This window comes from Electrophorus electricus, chromosome 6, assembly GCF_013358815.1.
Source record: "Electrophorus electricus isolate fEleEle1 chromosome 6, fEleEle1.pri, whole genome shotgun sequence".
Classification (NCBI taxonomy): Eukaryota; Metazoa; Chordata; class Actinopteri; order Gymnotiformes; family Gymnotidae; genus Electrophorus; species Electrophorus electricus.
This window is the reverse complement of record NC_049540.1, coordinates 17,308,258-17,333,016: the sequence shown is the minus strand read 5'-3', so window position 1 is coordinate 17,333,016 and position 24,759 is coordinate 17,308,258. Positions and strand designations below refer to the sequence as shown.

The 24,759-nt window shown below is 39.8% G+C and overlaps 1 protein-coding gene across 2 annotated transcripts; it reads right to left on the bottom strand.

Annotated features, from left to right (window-relative positions):
• Positions 1 to 1,369: 1,369 nt before the first annotated feature.
• On the bottom strand, positions 1,370 to 22,501 carry shroom1 (shroom family member 1). Of its 2 annotated transcripts, none has more exons than XM_027019571.2 (8): positions 22,428 to 22,501; positions 5,937 to 8,618; positions 5,760 to 5,809; positions 5,006 to 5,506; positions 4,343 to 4,903; positions 4,061 to 4,181; positions 3,584 to 3,856; positions 1,370 to 2,121 (listed from the first exon to the last, which is right to left on the bottom strand). In XM_027019571.2, the coding sequence occupies exons 2-8, from the start codon at positions 8,454 to 8,456 to the stop codon at positions 1,867 to 1,869; spliced, it is 4,281 nt and encodes a 1,426-aa protein (XP_026875372.2). In that variant the 5' UTR covers positions 8,457 to 8,618; positions 22,428 to 22,501; the 3' UTR covers positions 1,370 to 1,866. The 2 variants fall into 2 exon arrangements, with proteins under 2 accessions (XP_026875372.2, XP_026875364.2); XM_027019563.2 differs by lacking the exon at positions 22,428 to 22,501 and adding an exon at positions 10,726 to 10,806.
• Between the last annotated feature and the right edge of the window lie 2,258 nt (positions 22,502 to 24,759).

Genomic DNA, 24,759 nt, shown 5'->3' with positions numbered 1-24,759 from the left:
GCTATAAATCATCATATAGATGTTTTTAAAAACTTGGAAAGGATCAGGAAAAAATTGTTTTGGGGATAATTCAATTTCAAAAGAACTTTAGCATGTGTGCATGCAGATAAATATTCATCAGTCATATTTAATATTATGTCAGCAAGTTTGGGTAAAGTGTGCCAACAAAAGTGAAGAATATTTGTAGTAATCTGTATGTAATATGCAAGAAATTAAAGAGCGATCAAGATAATCTCGTAAAACTGCACCAGAATCAAACACCACAAAGTAAACACAAAGGATACAACTCAATCCAGAAATCCCTAAGCACTTCATATTCACATGTGCTTATGTCTGCAGATATATTTCAGTAGATATTTGTAGAAACAGAGAATAACTGGAGCGGTGTGACTACAGAACAAAATTATAACTATATTACTTGCAACTGCACAAAAACATATTTATTTACAGTCCAGACCCAACATGACATATTTTCTTCCTTTTTAACTGAATCCCATTACTGAACTATGTGTCAGAGACACAAGGGGACTGGATCACAAACTTACTTATTTAGAAGTGTTTATGTTTTGTTCCTTCATTAAACAATTAAAAAAAAAACAATATCATCAATAACTAATTAGTTAATTAGCATCACAGATGTACTAAAAGGATACAAGGTAAGGCTTGCATCTATGAATGGTTAAAGTAACATCGAGCAGCACTTTCATATTTGGATAGTCAGTCTCGTATCCCTGGCTCTTGCTCACAGCTTACAGTCAGATGCCTGGAAGGTGGTTTGTTAGTCCATTAGAATAGGAAGTGAGCTGAATTTTTGACCACAGAACTTCACATAAGAAAACCTCTTCCTTGCTCAGCAACTGCTGTGACCTTTTCACCTTTCATCACTTTGTAACCCCACAATATTATACAGCCATTTTAGAGAAATCTTAGAATATTTGTTATTAGTTATTAGTTAGTTATTGCTCCTTTATTTTGCCCTTTAGCTGGAACCTATTTTCCTAAGGTGAGCTCATAACACCGAGCAAGAAGACTTGAAGATTCCATTACAGCTAATACATGATTGTCACCCTGGCTGCTAAATTAGGGCTACACTAAATAACAGAGTTGGGGAGAGCAGATGTTTCAGGACATTTCAACTGCTGTTATGACAGTACATGGTATTCTCCTACATGCATTTACTGTCCATAGAACGTCCATGACACACTGCTGTTGAACAACCATAATTGAAAATGAAACTTATCACTAAAAATAAATATTTAATGGAAGCAGTAATGTTTCTATTAAGTGAGACATGGTTCTTACAGATACATGTATTTATAGTTACAATATCAAAGTGCTTTTTATCAAATATTTATGTATTTGGTCTTCATTTAGAGTGCTTTAAGATAAAAAAATAAATTATGGACTACCAGTGAAAAATGAGGTTCAATTTATGTGTTATCTACATCATTTTCACCAGTTATAGCCATCATCCCCACCTTAAAGCTCTTTATAGGTACCACGTTGGCTTGCTAACATTTGAAGTAATTTCCAACTACAGAACATGTACTACAAGGTAAAACAGCAATACAAGGCAAAACACAGCAGCTTTGACAGTTCTCTTATTGCCATCGAATTGCCAAAACCAGCCCAGCCTGTGCCTTCCAATAAGGCGAAGTCATTACCAGACTCGGCAGCAGAGGATCTTCTGATAGCTGTGGATCCCTGGCTGGGACAGTTCTATGCAATAATGCTAATCTCTTTAAGCAAAATCATTGAATAATTTTGCAGGTGTACTAAGTCAGCATGTCTGCCATGCAAGGTGCAAGGTGGAAGATGTTAGTCTGTGGAGGGTGTGGAGGGTGTGGAGGCATGGTGGATGTATTCTCATGGGGAGATGCTGTTGAGCAGGGCCTCCAGCTGTTCCTCGGCCAGTCTTTGCTTCTCGTCCAGCTCCTTGTGGCGGATGAGCAGTGAAGCCTTGGTCTGAACAAAGCGGCGGTACTCCTGCAGCTGGCTGTCTGACAGCTGCTTAGCGAGGAAGCCGGAGACCACGCGCTCGCGCCGGTCCAGGTTGTCCTTCAGGTCCTTGGCGTCCTCCCTCTGTTTGCACAGGAGCTGGTGCCGGTTGGCCAACGATTGCTTTTGCCAGAGAAAAGGAAGTACCGTGTAGTTTAAAATGAGTCCTGATGTAACTGGAAAATGCTGTTTGGTCAGCAAGGTAAAGTCTGAATGAAAGCACTGCTCAGTGTAATCTGGGTGAAGAACTTCTGAAAACACTGATCACAATGAGAAGAATAAAAGTGGGTGGGAGTTTTGCAGACTTCTTGTCTTTAATTACTCAGCTCTCCCCAACTCCCTATAATGTATTTCACTCACATTTTCTAATGGAAAATTAGAGTGTAAGCTGTTGCTTAGAGAACAATACATGTGTAAGGATCAGGAGACAAAATTAAGGCTTATGTTTGCTATTTAGTTCAGTAACAGCATTATTTATATTTGCCAAAACAATTAACACCAGCTATGCTTTACAGGTTAAACACCTCTCTCAGCTGCCATGGCTACTCCCACCACCCCCTGATGTCCCCTGCTGTAGCCCACCACACCTACTCCCCAGCCAACTACTTCTCCATGGGTTTTGGACATGCACACACCATCGGGAGGAGATAAGGACTTCTAGAAAACTGGACTATGCATTAATTGTTTATTTTTTCATTTGATTAATTATTTATTTTTCTCTTTCACTACTTATTCTGCTCCTTATTGTCTATATTATTACTATTGTGGTGACCAATGTCAGCCAGAGGAGGATGAGCCCCCCCTTTGAGTCTTGGTTCCTCTCAAGGTTTCCTCCTCATGCTCTAGGGAGTTCTTCCTTGCCACTGTCACCCTGTGCTTGCTCAGTGGGGGCTTGGACCCGGACATTTGTAAAGCTGCTTTGTGACAACATCTTTTGTAAAATGCGCTATATAAATAAATTTGACTTTGACTTTGACAGTTAAACCGAGAGTGAAACATAATGCAAACTGTCAGTTACACAGCCAGTCATTTTATGCCATTCCTCTTGGCAAATGCACAAAAGGATATAAACAAAATGCCTCAGTTATGAACAGCTTTAAGTCAATAGTACTGACCAGGGGAAAAAGGCATGAGGTTTATGGGGCATTTACCACATCCCATCTGGTGTCATCCTCTAATATTTACAGAATGCTATGGGTCAGAGGTGATCAAATATTTGTCACCAGAGGGCAGTGCAGTTGCAAAACCCATCGAAACTACAGGGCAGTTTCGGTGACTACCAGGAACTGCTCATTAAAGCAGCAGAGCACAGAGGCTTTTCTCTCAGTCCTGACTGATCACCTCTACTTCTCAGACAAGGAATATTTACATTAATTAAATATCTATATTAATTTATGAACATATAATTAGAAGCTAGAAGTTTTTTTTATATAGCTGTTTTGCTTAAACAAGCAAAAACGCCCAAAACCAAAAATAACTATTTCCACTCATGGAAACAAAATAATTCAATTCTACCCTTACCTAATTCTACACTTCTCTTCTAATTGAATTCAAAATTCTAATCCTACAGTGGCAGCTCTCTCACCTTCTCCTCCGCGTCCGTGTTCTCGTCCACGGTGCTGAGGGTGTTCTGCACCCGGGCCAGGCGGGCTGACAGGCACAGCAGAAGGTTGATCACACGCTCTAGGTCCCCGATGAACAGCGTGTAGCGCTCCAGCTCGGCCGGCAGGCAGCGCGATCGCACCAGGGCCTCCGTGGAGTCGCCCCGCACCCCGTTCTCCTGCTCCTCCTCCTGCAGGGCAGAGCGCAAGCCCTCCACAGAAGTCAGCTGCTCCTGCAAATGGGCCACGAGCTGCCTCTGAGTTAAGAGGCAGAGGGGGCGGGAAATGGAGGACAAGGTCAGTCGTTTGAGGTAGGAAAGTTATCAAAATGACCAGATATCTGCATCAGAACAACTGGAAAACGGAACCCAAGACCAAGTCTATTATGACCGAAATTGTCCATGGTTCTCTACAACTTTTGACCAGTGAGCAAAAGGTGCAACAGCTACTGGGACATGAACCTTCTTCTCTGTGATATCAACTCCTGTATTGCACTGTGTGTGTTGCTGAGCTGTCAGGGAAACGCTGTCATCAGCTGGTACTGAAGGGTTGTTAACTTTATCAGAGTTTGTCATCTCAGGGCTTGAGAAAAGAGAGACAAAGCAAATGTGTTCATGATAATGTAAGTCAAGGCCTATTCATTATACGCAACATATAATTCTAGAAGTGCAAATCATTCATGTGAATGTGAAAGAGCTTCAGTATAAGCAAGTAGTATAGAAGAGATGTTCTATAGTAGTCACCTGCCATTAGTTTGCTCTGCCATGTTAACTTTCTGCTCCTGCTTTTTTTTATAGTGTTCTTCCATCAGTAGGGTGTCCTCAGATAACAACTGCTCCATTAGCATGAGCGCTGTCTTCCGATTGGTTATGGGATATAAAATGCGGGCTAGCGATTGGTCTGCTGAGACCACATCCTGAATCAGTATCTCCCACTGATGCTGGCCCTTAGAACAAGCCCCTACTGGTTTCTTAGCCTCCAGAGATCCACAGTTCTCCCCTGTTTCCTTTTTTTCTTGATTTCCATCATGTGTAGAGACAGAGTCAAGATCAAAGTCTATAAGGTTAGGAGCTGTTTCCATCTCATCACATGGAGTAGGCCGTGTATTCTGAAGATGACCAGTGGTTACATTTTGAGAAGGTGTGCACTCATCTCCTTTGTCACCCCATAGATTGGGATCTGTTGTGATACCAATGGTTAAACATACTTCATGACCAAAGTTACATCGCTGTACCTCACTCAGGTCTCCAGGGGGCATTTCAAGCTTTGTTGAGGATTGCTCTTGAGGAACTGCCTTCATTTTGCTAAAGAACACACAGAAAAAAAAAATGGTTGAACTGTGATGGCCCCTTTAACACATAATCTATTGCATAATCTACTGCAGAGGGTTAGATAGAAAGATATACCTGACACCCAGACTGGATCCTCTGAGGGAACTGGCTGTAGATGTGAGTCTGTCTTCTTTACCATGACTCACTGGTGGTTTATCATCACAACTGGGAAGACAACTAACAGCGGCAGAGGAGGTAATGCCTTCTCCGGTGGTGGATGGGTGATCTAATGAGCTAGGCTCCTTAGAGCAATGCTGATCAGGAATGGCCTGGATATTCTTCTCACAGCCAATTAGAGGTGCATGCTCTTGCCTAAGTTTTCTTTGGGTGTGTTCCTGTGTCTCAGCCAAAAATGGCAAATATCTACTCTCTCTATCAGAGGCTACAGGCTTCTCCTGGGGTTGATGTAGTTGTTCAGAGCTCTTGCTCAGAACTCTAGGCCTGGCGACCTTTGACACTCCAAGTTCCTCCAATGATTTCCCTCTAGAAGCCATCACTCTTGCTGGCCGCTGATCTGGAACTGATGCTGCATGGTGCTTAAAATCGTCCTCTTTATGCTGAGCACTAAATAAACAACTTGAAGAAAATAAAAAGACTTGAAGACCATGTGCTTTTACATATATATATATATATATATATATATATATATATATATATATATATATATATATATATATATATATATATATATATTAGGGATTTAACATGGTGAGTCATCTTAGTAACACTAAAATGCCTTTTCAGAGGAAAATGTTAATTGATGTCATAATGATTGATTATATTGATTATAATGATTGTATGTCATATTCCTTAAGCATTCAAATCTTACCTTGAGATGTCTTTGTTGTGCATAGATGAAGAACGAAAATGTCTACGGATCTAGAGTAAAATACAATTTTAAAAAGTAAACAAACAAAACAGTGATAAATATTTACTTGAAAAAAACATAATATTGCAATTATATGCCCTTGGAGATACTAATATACTGTATATGCATGTAACATACCTGGCTGAAGGCATGGGGAGTTGACGTGCTACGAGCTCGGTAAGATCCAAGAATTTCTGTCTCATCCAGGAGGATCTCCACTGAGGCAGATTTCCCTGATGGTGGCGGTGGCTCCTCTTTCCGGCTGGACTGCCGTGACTGACCACTGGTTTGGGCAGAGGTGAACTGGGCATATACGGGGCATGCATCTAGAATACGACCTGCAGAGAGTGGCCTGAGTAGTTTCTTTCTGCAACCGGAATTGGCTGAATTAGGTCTGGGGCTCCAGTCAGTCTCCCTCCCTCCAGATGAGTGCCTCTGGCTGGGCACCTGTGGAGCTGGCTGTTGGCGCTCCACTACTTTTTGGCCAGTTTTGCGTTCCATATATGCCACTAAGGCCTTGTGCTGAAGATCCTTAAGTGTGCTTTTTGAGAGGTTGGAGGCTGACAGGGCACGCCCCCTTGTCTCAAACACATTTCGTCTGGTGGCAACTAGACCGTGCTCTCCTTGGCTGTCTTCTGAGAGCAGTCCTTCATTCTCACTGCCAAGGGAGCGACAGGTTATATGAGTAGGTTCATCTGCCAGCTGGTGCAGTTTCTCTGGCTCAGAGCGAGACAGCTTCTTCTGTTCCAGTGTCAGTCGCTTCCTATGGCCAACTCGGGGCACCTGTGGCTGTGCAGTATTCTGCTCTTTCTCAACCCCTTTGTCTATGTCTTGACTACGAGTCTTCATAAACTCCTTTTCTGTTTGTTGAAACTTGGGCAGGTGGGGTTGGATGGGGCATTCAGGCTTGGAATGCATGTCTTGTGGCAAGCCAGAAGGTACAACAGACAGCTTCTTGTCAGACCTCTGCTCTATTCTGTACGGCCAAGAGAGCTGCAGATCTTTTCTTTTGAACGATGTCTCTCTCAAAACTTTGCTCTGTGCATCCTTCAGCTTTTCTTTATAATATTTTTTGAAGGAATCATCCAGTGTATTACATAGGTAGGAGAAATCCTTTACTGTCTCCTCTTTACATATTTCACTGTGCGTTGTGTCACCACTAGAACAAAGTGACTGCTTTCCTGCATTTGGCTTAGTTTTACTCCAGTCAGGATCCTTGCACCCCCAACTATCGCTTTTCTCATTTTTGGCTTTGTTCATAAAGGAGGCCTGGTTAGCTCCAGTGAGATGATACAGGAGAGGTGTGGTCTCTTTGCTTATCTTCTCAGAAGGCACATCTACTAAGGGCTGTCTTGTCAGTCTGTTTATATATTCATCCTCTTTTGTATGAATGCTCTGGTCTGTTTCAGGGGTCTTATTTTGAGAAGTGTCAGATGTTGAGAAGCTCGTCTCTGGGCCACAGTAGAAGATAGGGTGATTGGTGGTGTGATGTCTGCCTGTGTCCATGCTCATGATCTTCTGGCTATCTTCTAACACATTTGCACCTTGAGAAGCTTTGTCTATTTTACAAAAATGATTAAAAACATGGTTCTTGGCAGGCTCCTCATATTCCTTTGGTGCACTTGACTGTTTATTCTCTTGAAAAAACAGTTTCCCTTTGGGGCCATCAGGGCTGCTCGGTTTTCTCAGTGGGACATTCATAAACATGTTTTCTATAGTGCTATGAGACCTCTGCCTCTCAGCCTGCCTGTGAGGTTCTGTACTGCAAGTGTCTACCACACATTGTGGCTGTGGGACACTGGACTCAGAAGATTTGTACACACCAGTGACAAAATAGAACTGCCCTTTGTGTTGAATACTTCCACTGATCATATTTTGTGCCATGTGCCAGGGGTTGACCATGCTCTGCTGTTCGTTTACTGGAACTCCATAAGCTGGAAGTGACCTCTTCTGCTGAACTTCTGACTGGCTACCCTTGGTGTGTTGTAAGCGCTCACTTGTCTGCCAGGTCAATCGGCTTAATACAGCTGCTGACTTTGACTCGGCGTCTAGCTTCAGCTGATCCTTCGGGTAATGTTCTGAAAATCTCCATCCACAGACAGGGTCAGACCTGGAAACGAGGACTTCAGAATTAGCCGTCTGTGGCCTGGAAGAGGAAATGTCACCAAGATGACCCTCGGGACTCTGGTGTGCTTGTGAGATCTCGAGGTTCTCAACAAAACTGTTGAGGGGGGCAGGGGGTGGTGGAGGTGTTGGTAGAGCTGTGTCAGGAACCAGAGGGTCTTTAACATGAGGGCTTACATTTTTGCTCGGATGATGATCTTGCTGTGCAAGAGCCTCCATTGAGTGATATAGCTGGTCCATGCTCTTCGGATCTGACTCCAGGATTCTGGGACTGTACACAGCCTTCACGTACTTGAGGTCTGTATATTGCAGGTTATGTGGGTGGAAATCGTCTGATAGAAATGGTGAAGAGTAGTCATGGGCACTAGAGCCCCCAGAAAAAGAGCTGTAAGCAGAGTCCCCTTTGCTGTGGTGGTGGGTATATTGGTCTATGCTACTTGTGGACTTTGCAGGGGAAAGTCGACTTACAGGAAGACTAAGAGGATGCAGGTCAAGGTTGCTCATTCTCTCAAATTGGAAGTTGTAGGAATCCATCTGAATCTCAACCTGGGCACATGGACCCAAGTGAAATGAAATAAAGATGCAATTACTTGTTACTTTTTATTTTCAAGTCATTTTTCTTATGTCCTTTGAGGGTAAGAATATCCAGTTTGCTTTTCTTTCCACAGAACTGAAATGACATGATTCTGGTAGTACCTACAAAAAACAAATATACACATACTATTTATTACCGAGACCAGATGTTGGAGAATTTTACACTTGAACTTGCCTCTGTCCATTGAATGAAAATAAAAGTGCTTAAGGCATTGCCAATGAAAATTCTTCGCAGATAGTTATCATGCCAGTGGGCTGGACATATAGTTTAGATAAAAGAAAAGCTGTTTTGAAGTTGCTTGAAAAAGGCAGATGATGAAGGGTGTGTATTTCCCACTGGATGATGGTTTATATCAAGCCTTCATTTAATCTAATTGGCTAATTCCTGCCCTCTATTACATTACATTTTTTTCCGTCAACAAATAGTAGAAGGCATCGCCCTGGGGAAAATTCACAAAAAAAATGTGTGAACACATAAGTGAAACTTATCAGATTCTAAGTGCAATTTTGGTAATAGGAGTTGGTAATAGGAGTTTAATGACTGATGAAAATCTTCAGTTCTCAGACCAAACGTGCTTCTTATTACCTAGCTGTGGTGTGCTAGATAACCATATTGTATATGTTGCTCTGTCAGGGTGCCTGTGTTTACTAAAAATAGCATGTTTGTGTTAGATTTTCAACATGGCATGTCCACTGGGGCAAGAAGTTAACCAATAACAGTGTCCTAATTTGTAGGTAGGCACGTGTTTCATACACCCCAAGGCCCACACGCTTGAGCATGTAAATGTTGACATAGAATGTACAGAGCAGATTGTAGATTTTTGTAAAGATTAGTGTCTTTTCATGTACAGTGCAGTACAGCGCCTAGAAGGTTCTCACTGTGTCATAATTAACACAAAATAATTAATCTCTACTGCTCTAATTTATGTTGAATTCTTTACAAAACATGGTTACTTATTTGTACCCATTATCTCACTGCCATGATGACTTTAGATCACTGAAATCTTTATAGGACGGTCAAATGCTAGTAGGGGAAAACAAGCTTACTTTGGGAACAACTGAACTGTTGCAAATTTGAAGCATGAAATAACAATAAAAGGATAATAAATATCTATTAAATAAATCATAAATATGTATTATATATACTTGTCTCACAACATGTCTCAAGCAATTGTCGGTTGAGTACAGCAGCTTTTTTGGTAGTGCCAGTTAAGAAAGTGAATGTCATGGGCTAAACAGAAGTTATTAATAAAAGGCACCATCTGTACAACTGGTAATAAGTGCCTTGAAGTTCAGTTGGGGGGCAGTGGTAATCAGAAATGTCTGGAATGTCATTTTAACCTGGGTGAAATACTTGGGGATTAATCATGTGATAACTCTTATATAGATTATGCATTGTTAAGGAACAAGAAAAAAGGATTAAATTTACATGTATGGGGTGGTTTTAATGTCTGAATTAGGCATGACATCTACAAATACAATACAATTGAACAGAAAGCTTCAAACAAATTAAATGTAACTTAAATGAGCAGTGTCTAGTATTGTATTATCATATTAACTTGGGAAAAGTTTTGACAATATCTGACAATAACTGACAATGTGGTATCAGTGAGCTCTATCTTTTTACAGATAAAATCACTCGCAAGAACAGAAGTGGTGCATGACCACTAAGAAGGACATGCAGGTGCAGTCATGAGCCCACTTACCCCACTTACACTTACATGCACCTGCACAGGTAACACAGAGCCCAAAGCAGAAAGCTACGACACAGGAGCTGACATTTCACTTTGAACAGAATGTACCGGAAACACTTTTGGATGAATAACTTCAGTGATTTCATGAGCCGTCATGCTGGCCTTTGTAACTCAATCAATGAAACAGATCAAATGGGGGGAATGGGGTTAAAACAGTGCTAGTATATGGGCAAGAGTGACAGGATTCATAATGATCTGGACACAGACACAGGGAAGCACTTTGAAAAGATGGCATTAATAGTGACAAAATATACGAAGAATCAGATTTCTCCAAAAGACACAAAAATATCAAGAACACAGCATTACGTTTTTGGCATGAAATTAAAATAGCACCTAGTCTCATTTTATGAAGAATATTAGTGTTCGCATTTCTGTATGGAAAAATGTTCAGGAAAAGCTCAAATAAACCTCACAGTCTAAGTCATTCAACAAAGCCGGTGATCATGCTTCCTTACCAGAAGTAACTGGTGGAAAACTTTTAGTCCAAGAAAGGGAGAAAAAACAATCTGCAGCTCCACTGAAAACCCCGGCATGAGTACATCCTGCTCAAGTTTGCCTCCTGCCTCGAAACTTGGGCAGTGAGGGCTGTGAGGAGCTCCAGTGACCCTCGCTTCCTTCAGACCCTGCTGGAAGGCCGGGCTTGCATGTCTGTGACGTCGGCCCTGCCAGGGCACAATAGGCCCAGCAGAGGGAATATTTCACCACTGATAATGGTGTCTGAAGAAAGGGGGGGGGGGGGGGGGCCTCACATTCTTGGCTGGCTTCAAAGAAAGAAAGGGCCTGGGTGCCATTCATTCGACGATTCCTCCGCAGACGGAGAGTTGCCAAAAGGGGGTGGACTCTTCAGCAGAATCGTTCACTCAGAGGAGTGACCCTCCCCCTCAACTCCAGCAAGCCCTTCAGCTAGTACTTACCATTACTTCTATTTAAAACAAATTACTTTGATCAAAGTCCTAGGATAAGCAGTAGAACATGAAAGGTGTGTAGACGTAATGTAACTATTACATTGAAGTTGAATGCTGCTCTAATTTTTACCCTTTTACTGTAGACTGAAACTACTGTGTGCCTTTGAAACATCTCTGTTTAATTTTTTTGCTTTCAAGGGATCACTGCAGACAGTGGACCCAGTGAGATTCTGTTAAAGGACTTTCCAGTCACAAGTATGTGTACTGATCCAGAACTTGGTCTAATTAATGTGTCACTACATTCAGTCAGATTCTAATATTGAACCAATACCAACACGATTCCTTCCAAGCAGCTCCAATATTAGTATTTATTACATACTAATAGATATGGTATGGACAAGGTTTCGTAAAGCAAAATATATATTTTTCAAATTTTCACCTGAAAATTTAGTAAACACAAAAACATCCGGACTGTAATTAAAAGTAAGCAGGGAGTATAATTTCCTGCTAGTCCTCCAAACTATGGTAAACTCCTAATACATCAGAAATAATGATTAACCACAGTCATTTAACCACTTTTAGGTCAATAATTCTAAACAGTTCTGTTAACCTTGATTTATATCAGAAAGTCATGCTGAAGAATGCCGACCTCTCAGGTTTCTGGAGAAACCTGGCCAACAGGTAACTCCAACAGATGAAAACAAAAAAGCCCAATAGACAAACAGACACCAACAGGCGTGGGTGTATGTATGTATGTGTGTGTGTATATATATATATATATATATATATATATATATATATATATATATATATATATATATATATATATACACACACACACACACACACACACACACACACACACACACACACACAAACACTTCGGCCACTTTATTAGGTACACCTGTGCAACTACACGGTAACACAAATATCCAATCAGGCAATCACATGACAGCAACACAATGCATTTAGACATATAGACATGGTCAAGAGGACCTGCTGAAGTTCAAAGTAAGCATCAGCATGGGGATGAAAGGTGATTTAAGTGACTTCGAACATGGCATGGTTGTTGGTGGTAGATGGGCTGGTCTGAGTATTGCTGATCTAAACTGCTGATCTGCTGGGATTTTGACATGCACAATCATCTCTAGGGTGTACAGAGAATAGTCCAAAAAAGAAAATATCCAGTGAATGGCAGTTGTCTGGGTGAAAATTCCTTGTAGTTACCAGAAGTCAGAGAAGAATAACCAGACTGGTACGAGCTAATAGAAAGGCAACAGTAAGTCAAATAACCACTCGGTTTAACCGAGGTATGCTGAAGAGCATCTCTGGACACACAACACACTTGAAGAAGATGGGCTACAGCAGCAAAAGATCACACCAGGTGTCATTCCTGTTAGTTAAAAACAGGCAACTGAGGCTACAATTTGCACAGGTTCACAAAAATTGAACAACTGAAAACTGTAAAAATGTTGCCTGATCTGATGAGTCTTGATTTCTACTTTGTTGTTCAGATAATAGGGTCAGAATATGGTGTAAATAACATGATAGAATTGACCCATCCTGCGTTGTATCAACAGTTCATGTTCAGGCTGGTGGTGGTGAGGTCATAGTGTGAGGGATATTTTCTTGGCACCCTTTGGGGCCCTTTATACCAACTGGGTAACATTAAACACCACAGCCTATCTGAGTATTGTTGCTGACCCTGTCCATCCTTTTATGACCACAGTGACCCATCTTCTGGTGGCTACATCCAGCAGGATAATGCACTATGTCACAAAGCTCAAATCATCTCAAACAGGTTTCTTGAACATGACAATGAGTTAATTTTACTCAAATGGGCTCCACAGTCACCAGATCTCAATGCAACAGAGGACCTTTGTGATGTGGTGGAACGGGAGATTTGCATCATGGATGTGCAGTTGACAAATTTGCAGCAACTGTGTGATGCCACCATGTCAATATGGACCAAATTCTCTGAGGAATATTGAATCTATGCCTTGAAGAATTAAGGTAGTTCTGAAGGCCTAAGAGGGTTCAACCCAGTGCTAGCAAGGTGTACCTAATAAAGTGGCTGGTGAGTGTGTGTGTGTGTGTGTGTGTGTGTGTGTGTGTGTGTGTGTGTGTGTGTGTGTGTGTGTGTGTGTGTGTGTGTGTGTAAGTGTGTACATGGAATGCCATAACCAAGTGGCTGGCATAGTTTACAGAAACATCTCTGTAGAGTACAGGATGGAGGTTCCAAGGTGAAAGTGGGCCACACCCCGAAGGTGGTGGAGAATGACTAAGAAGAGCTATGGAACTTCCAAATCCAGACTGACAAAATGGTAACGGATGACCAACCGGACATAGTAGTTATGGACAAAGCAGAAGAAAGCTATAGTGATAGATGTAGCAATCCCATGTGATAGGGACAGAGGAACACGAAAAGCTCGAAAAATACCAAGACCTGGGAGAAGAGCTAGAAAAGATGTGGAAGGTAAAGGCAACAGTGGCACCAGCAGATCCCATCTGAGATCTCTATTCAGAAGAGTGTAGCCCTGGGAAGAGCTTAGATTTTTTGCAGGGCCTTCAAGCTCCCAGGCCTTTGGTAGAGGACACCCCCCCCCCCCCACACACACACACACGCACACACACGCACATGTGTGCGTGTGTGTGTGTTAGTTTTCCTGTATGAAGAACTGTGGGAACCCCCTTATGCCTCTAACGCAAACATCTATCTTTTGTTTCAGCATAAATGGGCATTATACCTGATTCTTTTTTTCATTGTTCAGATAAACTACAGAAAATGAAGCTACTACTCTCTTTAGAGAAAAAGACATTCAGTCACTCAACATATTAATATCAGTCAGTACAAAGAAGCCTGTTGTTAAGCCCTACTGAAAATATTTTCTACAATATTTTACAGAGCGCAGTAATGGTTTTAAATAACAGCCTTTAGTCACATCTTAATGGAAAGCAGCCACATATAGTGAGGGGTTGCTGTAACAATGAGAAAGGTTTCCATTGTTGCAATGTCCCTTCATGTAATAGCATCCCAGGCATCAATTATGGCACTCAAAAAACAAAGAGGTGACAAATGCATCTGCTGAGAAAGAGAGAGCCTAGAGAAAATCACTAAGGGTGGCCAAGGTAAGTAACAAGACATAAACAAAGCTGGGAGGAATTCCATGGTTTGAGGATGTCAGGCACACTTATCTTTCATGCTGGGCTGCTATGAGAGCAGCATCACCCGGGGGTTCATCAGACATTTACCATACTGATGTGAGAATACAGCATTACATGCATTATGATGACTTTCTACAAGGTTCGGTCAAATGTCACAAACTCTTCTAATTAAAATTTTGTTAGCGGTCATAGTGGGGTTAATCCACAGAGACAGGCAGGGGAATTCTGCAGTCACAATAATAGAACACTGTAAGTCAACATAAGTACTGACCCAGTCTGGGAAAGAATCCTGTCTGCACTTACAGGGCATATGGAAAGTTAAAAAGTTGTTTTAAATGTGCAATTACTAGATACAAAGTATAAAAATTTAATGAAGAATTAATAGAAGCAAGACAAGCTAGATCAATGATGACGAGCCTAGAAACAGAATCTCAAAATAAATGTTAATGAACATTGTTTTGCCTCACAACAACCTTTAACACACCAACACACATACTCAAAAACACTTTCAGACAACAGAAAAATCCAAGGAATCATAGTCATGAGCTACGATCTGGGCTGTTCAACCAAAGGGCTGTTCAGTCAAAGAGCTGTTCGGCCAATAGAAAAAAAATCCCACAAATAGTTCCCCTTCAGGAAGTAATGAGGGCAGGTAAATAAGCGTAATATAGTTAAAGCAAGACTAAACAAGAGTGCACATGAAAAAAGTCAAAAAGACCCAGAGAACATAAATGTGCCATTGTGTACTATAATACTGGGTGTATGATAAAGTGAGAGAAAAGGCTGAAAACAATTCCATTTGATGTTCAAAAAGGTAGAACCTTTTGTACATGGAATTTGGGTTAGTGGTAGGAAAATATATGCAGAGAAAGTTATGTCCTCTCTACAGAAATCCAATCTTCTGGGAGTATTGTAAATTCAAGTTAATGGGGATTTGTGAATGTGTCAAAAATGAATGAAGAATTTAGTTAAAATTTAAAAAATATCCAGGTTCATCTTTCACTGCTAAGTAGAAGGACTCAGAGCCCCAAAGGCAATAGAAAGGCTTGCATTCTATAATATGTAGCGGAAAGCAAGAGGATGCAGAGAACAAACAATGAGGAAGTGGCCCATTTCCTAGACAGAAGGCTGGTGTTCTTAATTGTAAGCTCAGTATTCACAGCTGGCCTTTCTGGAGGACTCCACCAAACACCAACAGCAACAGTTCAACACCCAGTATGACAATGAGCCAAAGCACGAGAAAACCCATGGGGGGAACTGGTAAGGGGGGTACTGACGGCAGTGTTTAACGGTACTTTACGCTAGTTTGTATTTTATTACTTAGGCCCAAAGACTTTTTGGCTGACTCATTAAGATGATACCATGATGATAAGCGTAGCGTAGCATAGTCGACAGTGAAGTGTGGCAAAAACAAACAAACAACAAAACAAAACATAACAATGGCAGTTCCAGAAACATACACAGCTAAATTAGAGAGGAATCCACACTTCACCTATTTTAAAATGTAGCCCCTGTGCATGGGACAACAACCATAACATGCATGTTCATGTTTGCTCTCTCTCACTTACTGTAATTATACGCCACTCCTAAAACCTAGCAGGTTTAGATTCTACACATCAGCATTCTTCTCCATGGACAAAAGAACTGGGGACAAAAGACTACGTTGAAATTATGTTATTGTGCACTCTGTGACTTGCAATGTATTAAAAGCACAGTGCCCAACTCTTGATGTTACATGTTTGGCCAACACTATTTTCCCCAGAACTATTGACATATTGGATCAGGTGTATGGTGTCATTGTGATTCATCAAAACAATCACTCTACAAGCAGCTGAGTCATTTAGATTGGGCAGGCAATAAAAAAATCAAGATTTGTGAGATATGATTTTTATACTGCAGCCTTCTGAGATATATTACAAAGGCCAATGTCGTGATAACGATTAACAAAGGAAACTCTCAGGGACAATTATTTTTAACACAATGATTGCTGGGAAAATCAGCAATCATTTTGCAATATGATAAATAAGCATTAAGGTCTCAATATTCCAATAAAAGCAGCTTCAAAGGAGAGCTCCAAACAAAAGAATCAGAAAAAGAAGAAGGGCAAATTCACTATATGGGTTATATGGTTTTGGAAGCGGTCTTGGCACTTTTTAAAATACAAGAAACACATGCAATTTGGGCTGCACTTTTCCCCCAAGGTTCCAAGTGCCAGACATAAGGCATTCGGACAAATGTCTTATCAGTACACTGAAGGCCTCGCAATTACACAGGAATGTGCAAGATAAGCTGACACAGGTAAAGCAAATAAGGCTGGCATACATTGCATTATGTCATGCTAGAAACAATGTGCACCAGGGGACGGGTTGGCAAACATTAATTGGTGTTCCAGACGGTCTCCTTACCGAAAGGCGAACAGATGCGCTGACAGCTGGATACAGTTCCACCATCTCAAGCAATGCTAATATGTGAATTTCTATGGGTATTGTCCAGAATAATAAGGACAACATTTAATTTTCAGTCTTACATAACTTCTAATCCTAAAAGAGAAACAATATTGCAAGTAATTTCCTGTCGGCGGAAATCAAAAAGCTGGCAAACTTAACCAACACAGAAAATTCTTGGAAACATTAAAAACTTTAGATTATTCTGTGAAAGAATATTAAACTCTACCAGATCCATTTGCACTTCCTGCAAATCCACTGGGGAAAAAAATTATATGCAATCCTACATAGGCAGTAGAACATCTAGAATTCTCATATTACATAAAAAATGTATACGTCACCAAGTGACATACCTGCTGATATATCAATTTAGTGTCCATTTATCCCACTGTAAAGCAATCCAAACTCCATTTAACATATATACATATTTGAATATGAAATCTGTAATGAATATCAATATCAAACACAAATCATGTGAAAAAAATTACAAATATATATAAATATGTAATGCAAGATAGCAAGCTAATAAGCAAGTAAAACAAACACATGGCTCACCCTTGTTTCATATAAGCCTCATTTATATGACTAAGGTACAGATCTACAGAGAACCCTGCTGTTTAGCTCTGTACTTAGTTATTTTCCTTCTTGGCTAGCTCAGAGACCCAGTTAATAATTAAATGAAGGCACTGAACACTCACTTCTGCATTATTTACTCTCTTCGCTAGCTCTGCTAGTGTGCACCCATATATATGAGTCAGCAGTTGGTAATGGAAATAAGACGATATCAGGGCTTGGAGTGAAATAAGTGAAGATTCTCTGTCTCCAGCTCTAGATGGCTTTCTAGATGGCCTTCTTGACCTAAAAGAGCAGTTATTAATTCACCCATGTTTGCACCACGAAGAGTATTTGATTAGTCAGACATTCCTCACTTGAGAATCGATTGACATTGAAAAATATCCAGTACTTCAAAACATCATGAAAGAGTAAAGACTCTACAGTTATCACTGTAGGACAAAATTATCACCCAACATAATATAAACAGAAGTACCTAAGCACACTCTGCCAGTTAATACAAACAACAAAGAAGGAATACCATGCCAACAACAAGGGACATTTGCATAGTTGCCTTTGGAATTTGACTTGCAAAATGATACAGTTTCACCAGCTCCAAAGGCCATACACAAATATTTCTTTGTATTCCCTGACAGAAAAAGACCCTCCCTGATTACATAGCCTAACAATACTTCTGATCAAAGTTTTATAAGCCTTTACTCTTCCATAGTAGATATCATATAGTGTAAGTTTACAATTATCTTCAAACATTTGTCCATGCAAAGCATGAAAGCACTTGACTTTACTACTTGCATGACTCTGAAATATTAGGAAACCAACACAAAAGCTCTTAATTTAAATCTAATTCACAACTCACTGCTGTAGTTTTTGAGCTGCTTCAGCACGGATTGTTAGATTTTCACATCCTAAAGGCATCCGTGGGTCAAAATGTCCCCCGTGTTTTTCCCTTCTTAATACCTACAGAACTGATCAAAGTCTTCCAAGAATTGGAAACCTAACCCCAGCAATAAATACCAGTGAAGAAATTATCTTCTAGAATGGCTGTTCCTTTTCTCCAGTTAAGAAGTCTCACACAAAAGCCTTTAGGATAAAATGTGAATGCTGTATAAGATAATACCTGCTATTAGGATCCTAATGGTTGGCAGTGTGAAGGAACGTGTGATGATTACTCTGCAGAACTCATTATGTTCATTGTAATACTTTACTTTAACTGATGATAAAAACTACAGATTGGACCAGGTTGGACCAGATTGGACCCTATTCAAGGTGAGATAGAGGGAAGAGAGAGAGAGAGAGAGAGAGAGAGAGAGAGAGAGAGAGAGAGAGAGAGACAGAGAATATACTATAGAACAAAACACATATAGATTAAACCAGCTGGTTGCAATGCAGCAATGTTACATTCCCTGAACTTTGCGACCTGGCACCAGTGCAGTGCTAGAAGACCAGAGAGCGAGAGTGAAAAACAGAAGAAATGGGGGAACAGACAGGAGGTTGGAGGGGAAAAAAAACTGGAAGAGCAGTAAACATTGCAATAAACCTTAAACGGTACAGCTACTCTGCCAAACGCAAGTGGACGGCAACAATCTGCTCTGGCCTAGCATTTTAGCACAGAGCGGTACAGCACTGTGGTGTTATGTGATAGGCTCTGAGTCTTTAACACGACCATGTACTGCAGATACCTCTTTTATGAGCTAATGGCACGATGGTATCGCGTGAGCCGCAAATATCTTAAGGCTCCGTGACGGCTCATCACACACACCTTCTCATCATAGACAAAAAGGATGAAACCTTAGTATCTGCCATAGCCTGGGAAGCTAGGGTGTGTGCACTGACTGTATGCTTTATTACAGTATGCATGCTATGGTTGCTATTGCACTAGTACTCTATACAGTAGTTACATGATACCTGAAGAAAGGACCCCTGTCCTCAGATCTCTGTACTGTGATAATGCTGTAAATACACGCCTTCTTATAACAAAAACAAACTTTGGCTATTTACTTTGCCACAAGAACAACTGAAACAGGAAATTTTTGTGTGTCATTTATCTCATGTCTCCTGTTTTGTTGTGGTATAAAACAAGTTACAGTTTTAAACGCATTTATCTTAGCACTGAGAGGAAGTCCACCACTGGTAGTCCCACATTTTTGTTACAAGGGGAAGAGCACTAGTAGGCCCTCATTTCTTTTCCTGCTATTGTTATTTCTAGTCATTACAAGGCTGGGCTACTGAAATATAATTGAGGACTTGAAACAATGTGTGCCAAAGATAATGCCTTAACTGATACTGACTTTATTTAAAGGAGTTTATCGTTTATATTTTTGTGAATACTTTTGTGTAGCCTAGTTTTTAAATACATTGTGCTGGAGTCAAACACAGTCATGGGATTTTACTTAGACTAATGACATTTAATCACATGAAAAATATGACATTTTTCTTACCATATTACCGAGCACCCAAAGAGAGCTCCGTCTAATCTCTATTTCAAAGATCACATCCATTGTATGGCAAACCACTCACAGAAACAAGAAGTTAACAAGTTCTCTTGTTGATGGACTAGTTGATGTAAACTACTGACTTCTTTAAGCAGTTTTTTTTTTCTGTGTAAACAATATTTTGCTTTAATTTTATTATTTGGTTCATGCTGTGATACTGAACTTGAGGTGTGTTGTTATGAAATTTACTGTCATTACACCAGCCTAAAGCCTTGATGACAACAACAATTTCTAATGAACATGTATGATTAGTAACTAGCGTGGACCTGCCTTTCCCTGTAAAATTTAGAGTGCATATTTTACTCTTAACAATAGACAGAATGCAAAGCATGATAATAAGTATTTAAAGTATTTACAGTTTATTATCCATTCATGCAACAATATCACAAATTAGTTACAGGTGTCAATAACAGTAGAATGCTAGTCTGCCGATATTTGGTATTGATTACATTTAAGTATAAATGTGGGGAGTAACTGATTATTTATAAAAGGACACATTGTCCTGTGCCTCAAATGGATCATATAATCCAGAGCATGAGCTATTTAATGCAGCACCACAGTGGTTCAATATGCTATCATGCATTTGCTACAATATGAATTTTACATCACCGACAGAATGTTGCTGAACTCAGTCAGCAATAAGACCAAGACCTGCAGGACACCTTTTCTGATTTGTTGAAGACCTCAATGACAACTGATCCTTTTAGAATTAAGCACTGAAATGTAAAAATTGTTTCAAGCAAGTAATGGTCCGCAAAAACCTCCATAAGGCACAATATTCATAAAAATATTATGTTTTGCCAAAGTCAGGAAGAGTAATGGCACTTGAGCAGTTGCACTTTGGCATTTTTTTCTCCAGTGAAACTGTCATGATTTGTGGCTACTACTCAGGAATAGAAACTGCCTGACTGAACCACCCACCATCCACAGCAGAGATGCTGGATACCCCAGAAACAGATGGTCAGCATCAAACTTTGAAAGGCTAGTGTTTGGCTAATAGATATATACTATCCATTTCAGTGGTGGCCATGTGTCCTTGTAAGGCTTCAGTTTACCTTCATTGTTAATGACCCATGTCAGCTCCATCCTTAGTGGATTCTTGGGTAACAGGGACTGCAAAGACACCATGTCCCAATAGACACGGAGATATCTGGTGATATCGCCAGATACCTGGAGAAGAAACAGCTGGCCCATCGTGCTCTGTGTACTCATGCCTACAATTAAAGGCTTTAGTGGCTGTAAACTGAATGAAAAGCATTCAGTAATAATTGATGGCTCTGTTTACAATAATACTATTCATTCCACAATTTCATTCAGAGAGCACGTGATGTGTGTTGAAGTGTTTGTATCAAAACAGAATCAGCAGATGTGATTGGATGTGATGTGCGAGAAAGAAATTTCACTTTCTTTCATGGTTTGCCATTCAAGTCAATGTGTCAGTGGAAAAATTCAAACATCTGCTCTGCACAAAGACAAAGCCATAAAGTGAAGAAAATGTAAATGGTGCCAAAAAAATATTTTAGTGCCATCTGTCAGACATTACCATAGAAAAAAAAATATGTCTACCTAACAAAAGATTATAAAAGCGCAATAAACATATTGTATCTGTTTAGGTCTTGTAGATGGATAATGTCTCCATGTGACTGGTGTTGGACAATAAACTCATGGTAGCTGTTGACTACTCAACAGTTCTAATAAACTGGAAGGGAGGTGTGATGGTTGTTATGATACAGGTGTGTGGTTTGTTTGTGAAACCAGAAACTGTGGTCAGGTGTGCATGTGTGCTCTCTTAGTAAGCCTTCCTGTAGCAATGGACTCTGTTCCACCTCACTGAGGACGCAGGGAGGCAGTGTTTACACCAAGAGACTGGTTTCAGCACCAAGACAAAACCTTGGTATCTGGTTTCCTTCAAACAATGCACACCAATATTTCCATACAGACATTATTAGGCCAAAGGCACCCCTTGAATAATTCAATTAACTCTACAGCGACCACTCACTTTGAGAACAGTGCAAAAAAAACGTGTAGACGAAAAGATTATAAAAACAAGATTGCTCCTATTCTCACTTTCAACAGGCAGTGATTACTTTCACTAAGTATCCGACTTCATGTAAACTTTCTCATATGTAAAGTTTATTTTTCCTACTCATTAACTGCAAAAGTTCGCAAGAGTCAAAGGCAAACGTGTTATTCAATACTTTTTAAATATTCTTTGCTGTAAAAAAAGTTTTACTATATTTTCCTTAGTCAGGTTTGACTGCAAACAGGTTAAACCAAGCTTCATTCGCTTGATTCTCACATTAGCAGACTATTCTGCATTTCCTTGTGAAAGGGCACATAGTTAGGTAATAACTATTACTTGTTAGGTAATAGTTTAGGTATAATAGTTTTAAGAACTTTTGTTACTAAACCGTTTAAAGAGTTTGTTGACAAAAACATACTTTAAAAAAAATCTACGTTTAGGACCATCAGTACAATGTAGTCGATACACCTGTTCGCTAGGGTCGTTTATGACCGAAACTATTATGAATATAAAGGCATACCAACACCATTATAACATTTCTGGAACATTACTTACCCGTAATTTCGGTAGTGTCGGATTGTTTCCCCGTGTGTTGTATAATCACAAGGAAAACGAGAACGTGTTTTCACTTCACAATTTTTACTTCATTGTTCCCCCAGGAGAAAAAAAACTCAGCACGTTGTTGTACCTACAGTGGCGAAAGCTCGCGAGGTAACATCCAATCAGCCAAAGCTCAAACAGAGAGGCGGGCTCACGCTCTAAAAACGAAACGACGAAGAAAACACGAAATAAGACAAAATAAGGCTTGCCATATCTGATGATTGATCAGCGGTGTTTAATATGTTTGCGTTGATTGTTGCGATAAAAGAATGGAAGCTATTTGTAGGTGTTGATTTCAATGGATATAAAATTAAGGTTACCTTAGGCATATAGATTAAATTAAGGTTACTTTAGACACGCAGATTAAACTGGCCCAACAGTGTTCACTGTATTGTCAGCAAGGGGTATGTTAGATGCGGATTTGACACACTTTTTACCATCCTTGTTGATCTGATAAATACGTTTGCCTCTTGTAGAAGCACGTGAACTAAAAGAACCTAAATTTGAGTACTTGAACAGCTTGAACAACTTCCAATCATTTGTTCAATAATGCCGATAACTCAAAGCAAGACATTTAATTATTTCTTGTTATTAAACATTTACGGCATAAACCAAGCATACAGTTGTAAGTTATCTCTACTAGTAAACCTTAAAAAACATGATTTAAATAAAATGATAATCTTAATAAAATGAAAACATTTAGAAATAGCCTTAGACCGAGCCCCACAAACGATCAGCTTTTTAAAGCTCTGCAGGGGGTAAGTCCTTTCACTTAGATTCTGGACTCTGTGTGAACCTGCTGAGTCAAGAGAGGGCCTTAAAGACCAACAGCGCACCACTAGTAGGTAGCTGAACTGTGTGGCATTTGGTTTTACACATCATGTTAATTTTTATTTAGTACAACGTGACCTATATAACTAAGCAACCAGTTATATGCTGCAGTATTACTGCCGTACTAATTTCTTAACCAGAAATCCATGAGGAAGCTACACAGACCGGGGCTTGGGTTGAAAACAGCCTTCCACATACTACTTATATCCTGTTTGGGCCCCAAATCACTATGCCATATGGAGTATGTGACCAAAATAATTTTTGAAACACACTTTTTTTGGGGCGCAAGTTAGCTAGCTAGTAGCTACCTATCTAATTAGTTAGCTAGCTCATTTTAGCCATCCATATTTGTAAATGAGGCAGAATATCAGGCTATTTTAGGTTTAATAGCCATGTCGAAAGCAACCAAGTCACAGCTTGCAACGACATGTAGGCGTAGCAAGACAGAGTAATACATTAATATTTTGTGTAATAACCTACCAACCCGTACTATTTAGTATATACCTTACAGTACAAGTGTTTAGTACACAATAGGGATGCAGCTACTCCGTAATATCAGTAATGTAGCAATACCAAAAACCCAGACATGGAGAATGCAGATTTTTTTTTTCCTGATGTCTCTTGAGGGGAAAACCGAGGAACTTCAATAATCATATATTTTATTCTCAATACAGCAAAATACAAAGAATGCTCGCAACAGACTCAAAAAACCCATTAGTATCCAGTAATACTCACTTCACAAAAATTGTTTTAAATTACAAGTTAGGATAATCAAGGCCCATGGGAGTACCTTTAAAACATAAATCATATTGCATCCATAATATATTTGTAAATTTCTCTGGTCAATCTCTTCTCAATACTTTAAAACTAAACTGTTTTGGACTATATTGAACTGTCTTTGCCAAGATAGTTGTATTTTGTGAATCACAGAATGAGTACAACATATACACACCGAGAACAGTTCAACATACAGAAACATCTCAGAAGGACAACACAAGCTACCGCTGTCCTAGATGAATGAAGATGACTTCCTTAGGGTCAACTGCCAACATCAGGATTTGGAGCAGACCAACAATATCATACAGTACATAAACATTCTAAGCATTTCTATGAATTTCAATGATAAAAGCAGACAGCACTGTGGCTGAAGAACAACACAGTAATAGATGTGACGGGAAAAGGAAAAAAACAAACAGAAATAAAACACATACTGACATACAGTGTTTAGTCCAAAGTTTCAAGAAATCAAAGAGGAAGAAATCAAAAGGTCAGTAATGAAAAATGTGTATATTATTCACATTCTATTTACAACATGATACAAATTTTAAACTCCCATAAAAATTTACCCTAAAAGAGACGTTTTATGTACATTTGTACAGTGTAGTATTTAAATAGAAACATGCAAGTGTTCTGTATTTGTATATGATGTCAGAAAAAGTTGTCTTACCCTGGTTTA

What these genes read in the sequence shown, in the direction of transcription:
- shroom1 (XM_027019571.2), bottom strand. Translation starts at nt 8,456, where the DNA reads ATGGATTCCTACAACTTCCAATTTGAGAGAATGAGCAACCTTGACCTG. An exon ending in CTCCCCATGCCTTCAGCCAG is followed by an intron (nt 5,810 to 5,936) that starts GTATGTTACATG and finishes ATTTTACTCTAG; the next exon opens with ATCCGTAGACATTTTCGTTC. An exon ending in TTGATATCACAGAGAAGAAG is followed by an intron (nt 3,857 to 4,060) that starts GTTCATGTCCCA and finishes CTCTTAACTCAG; the next exon opens with AGGCAGCTCGTGGCCCATTT.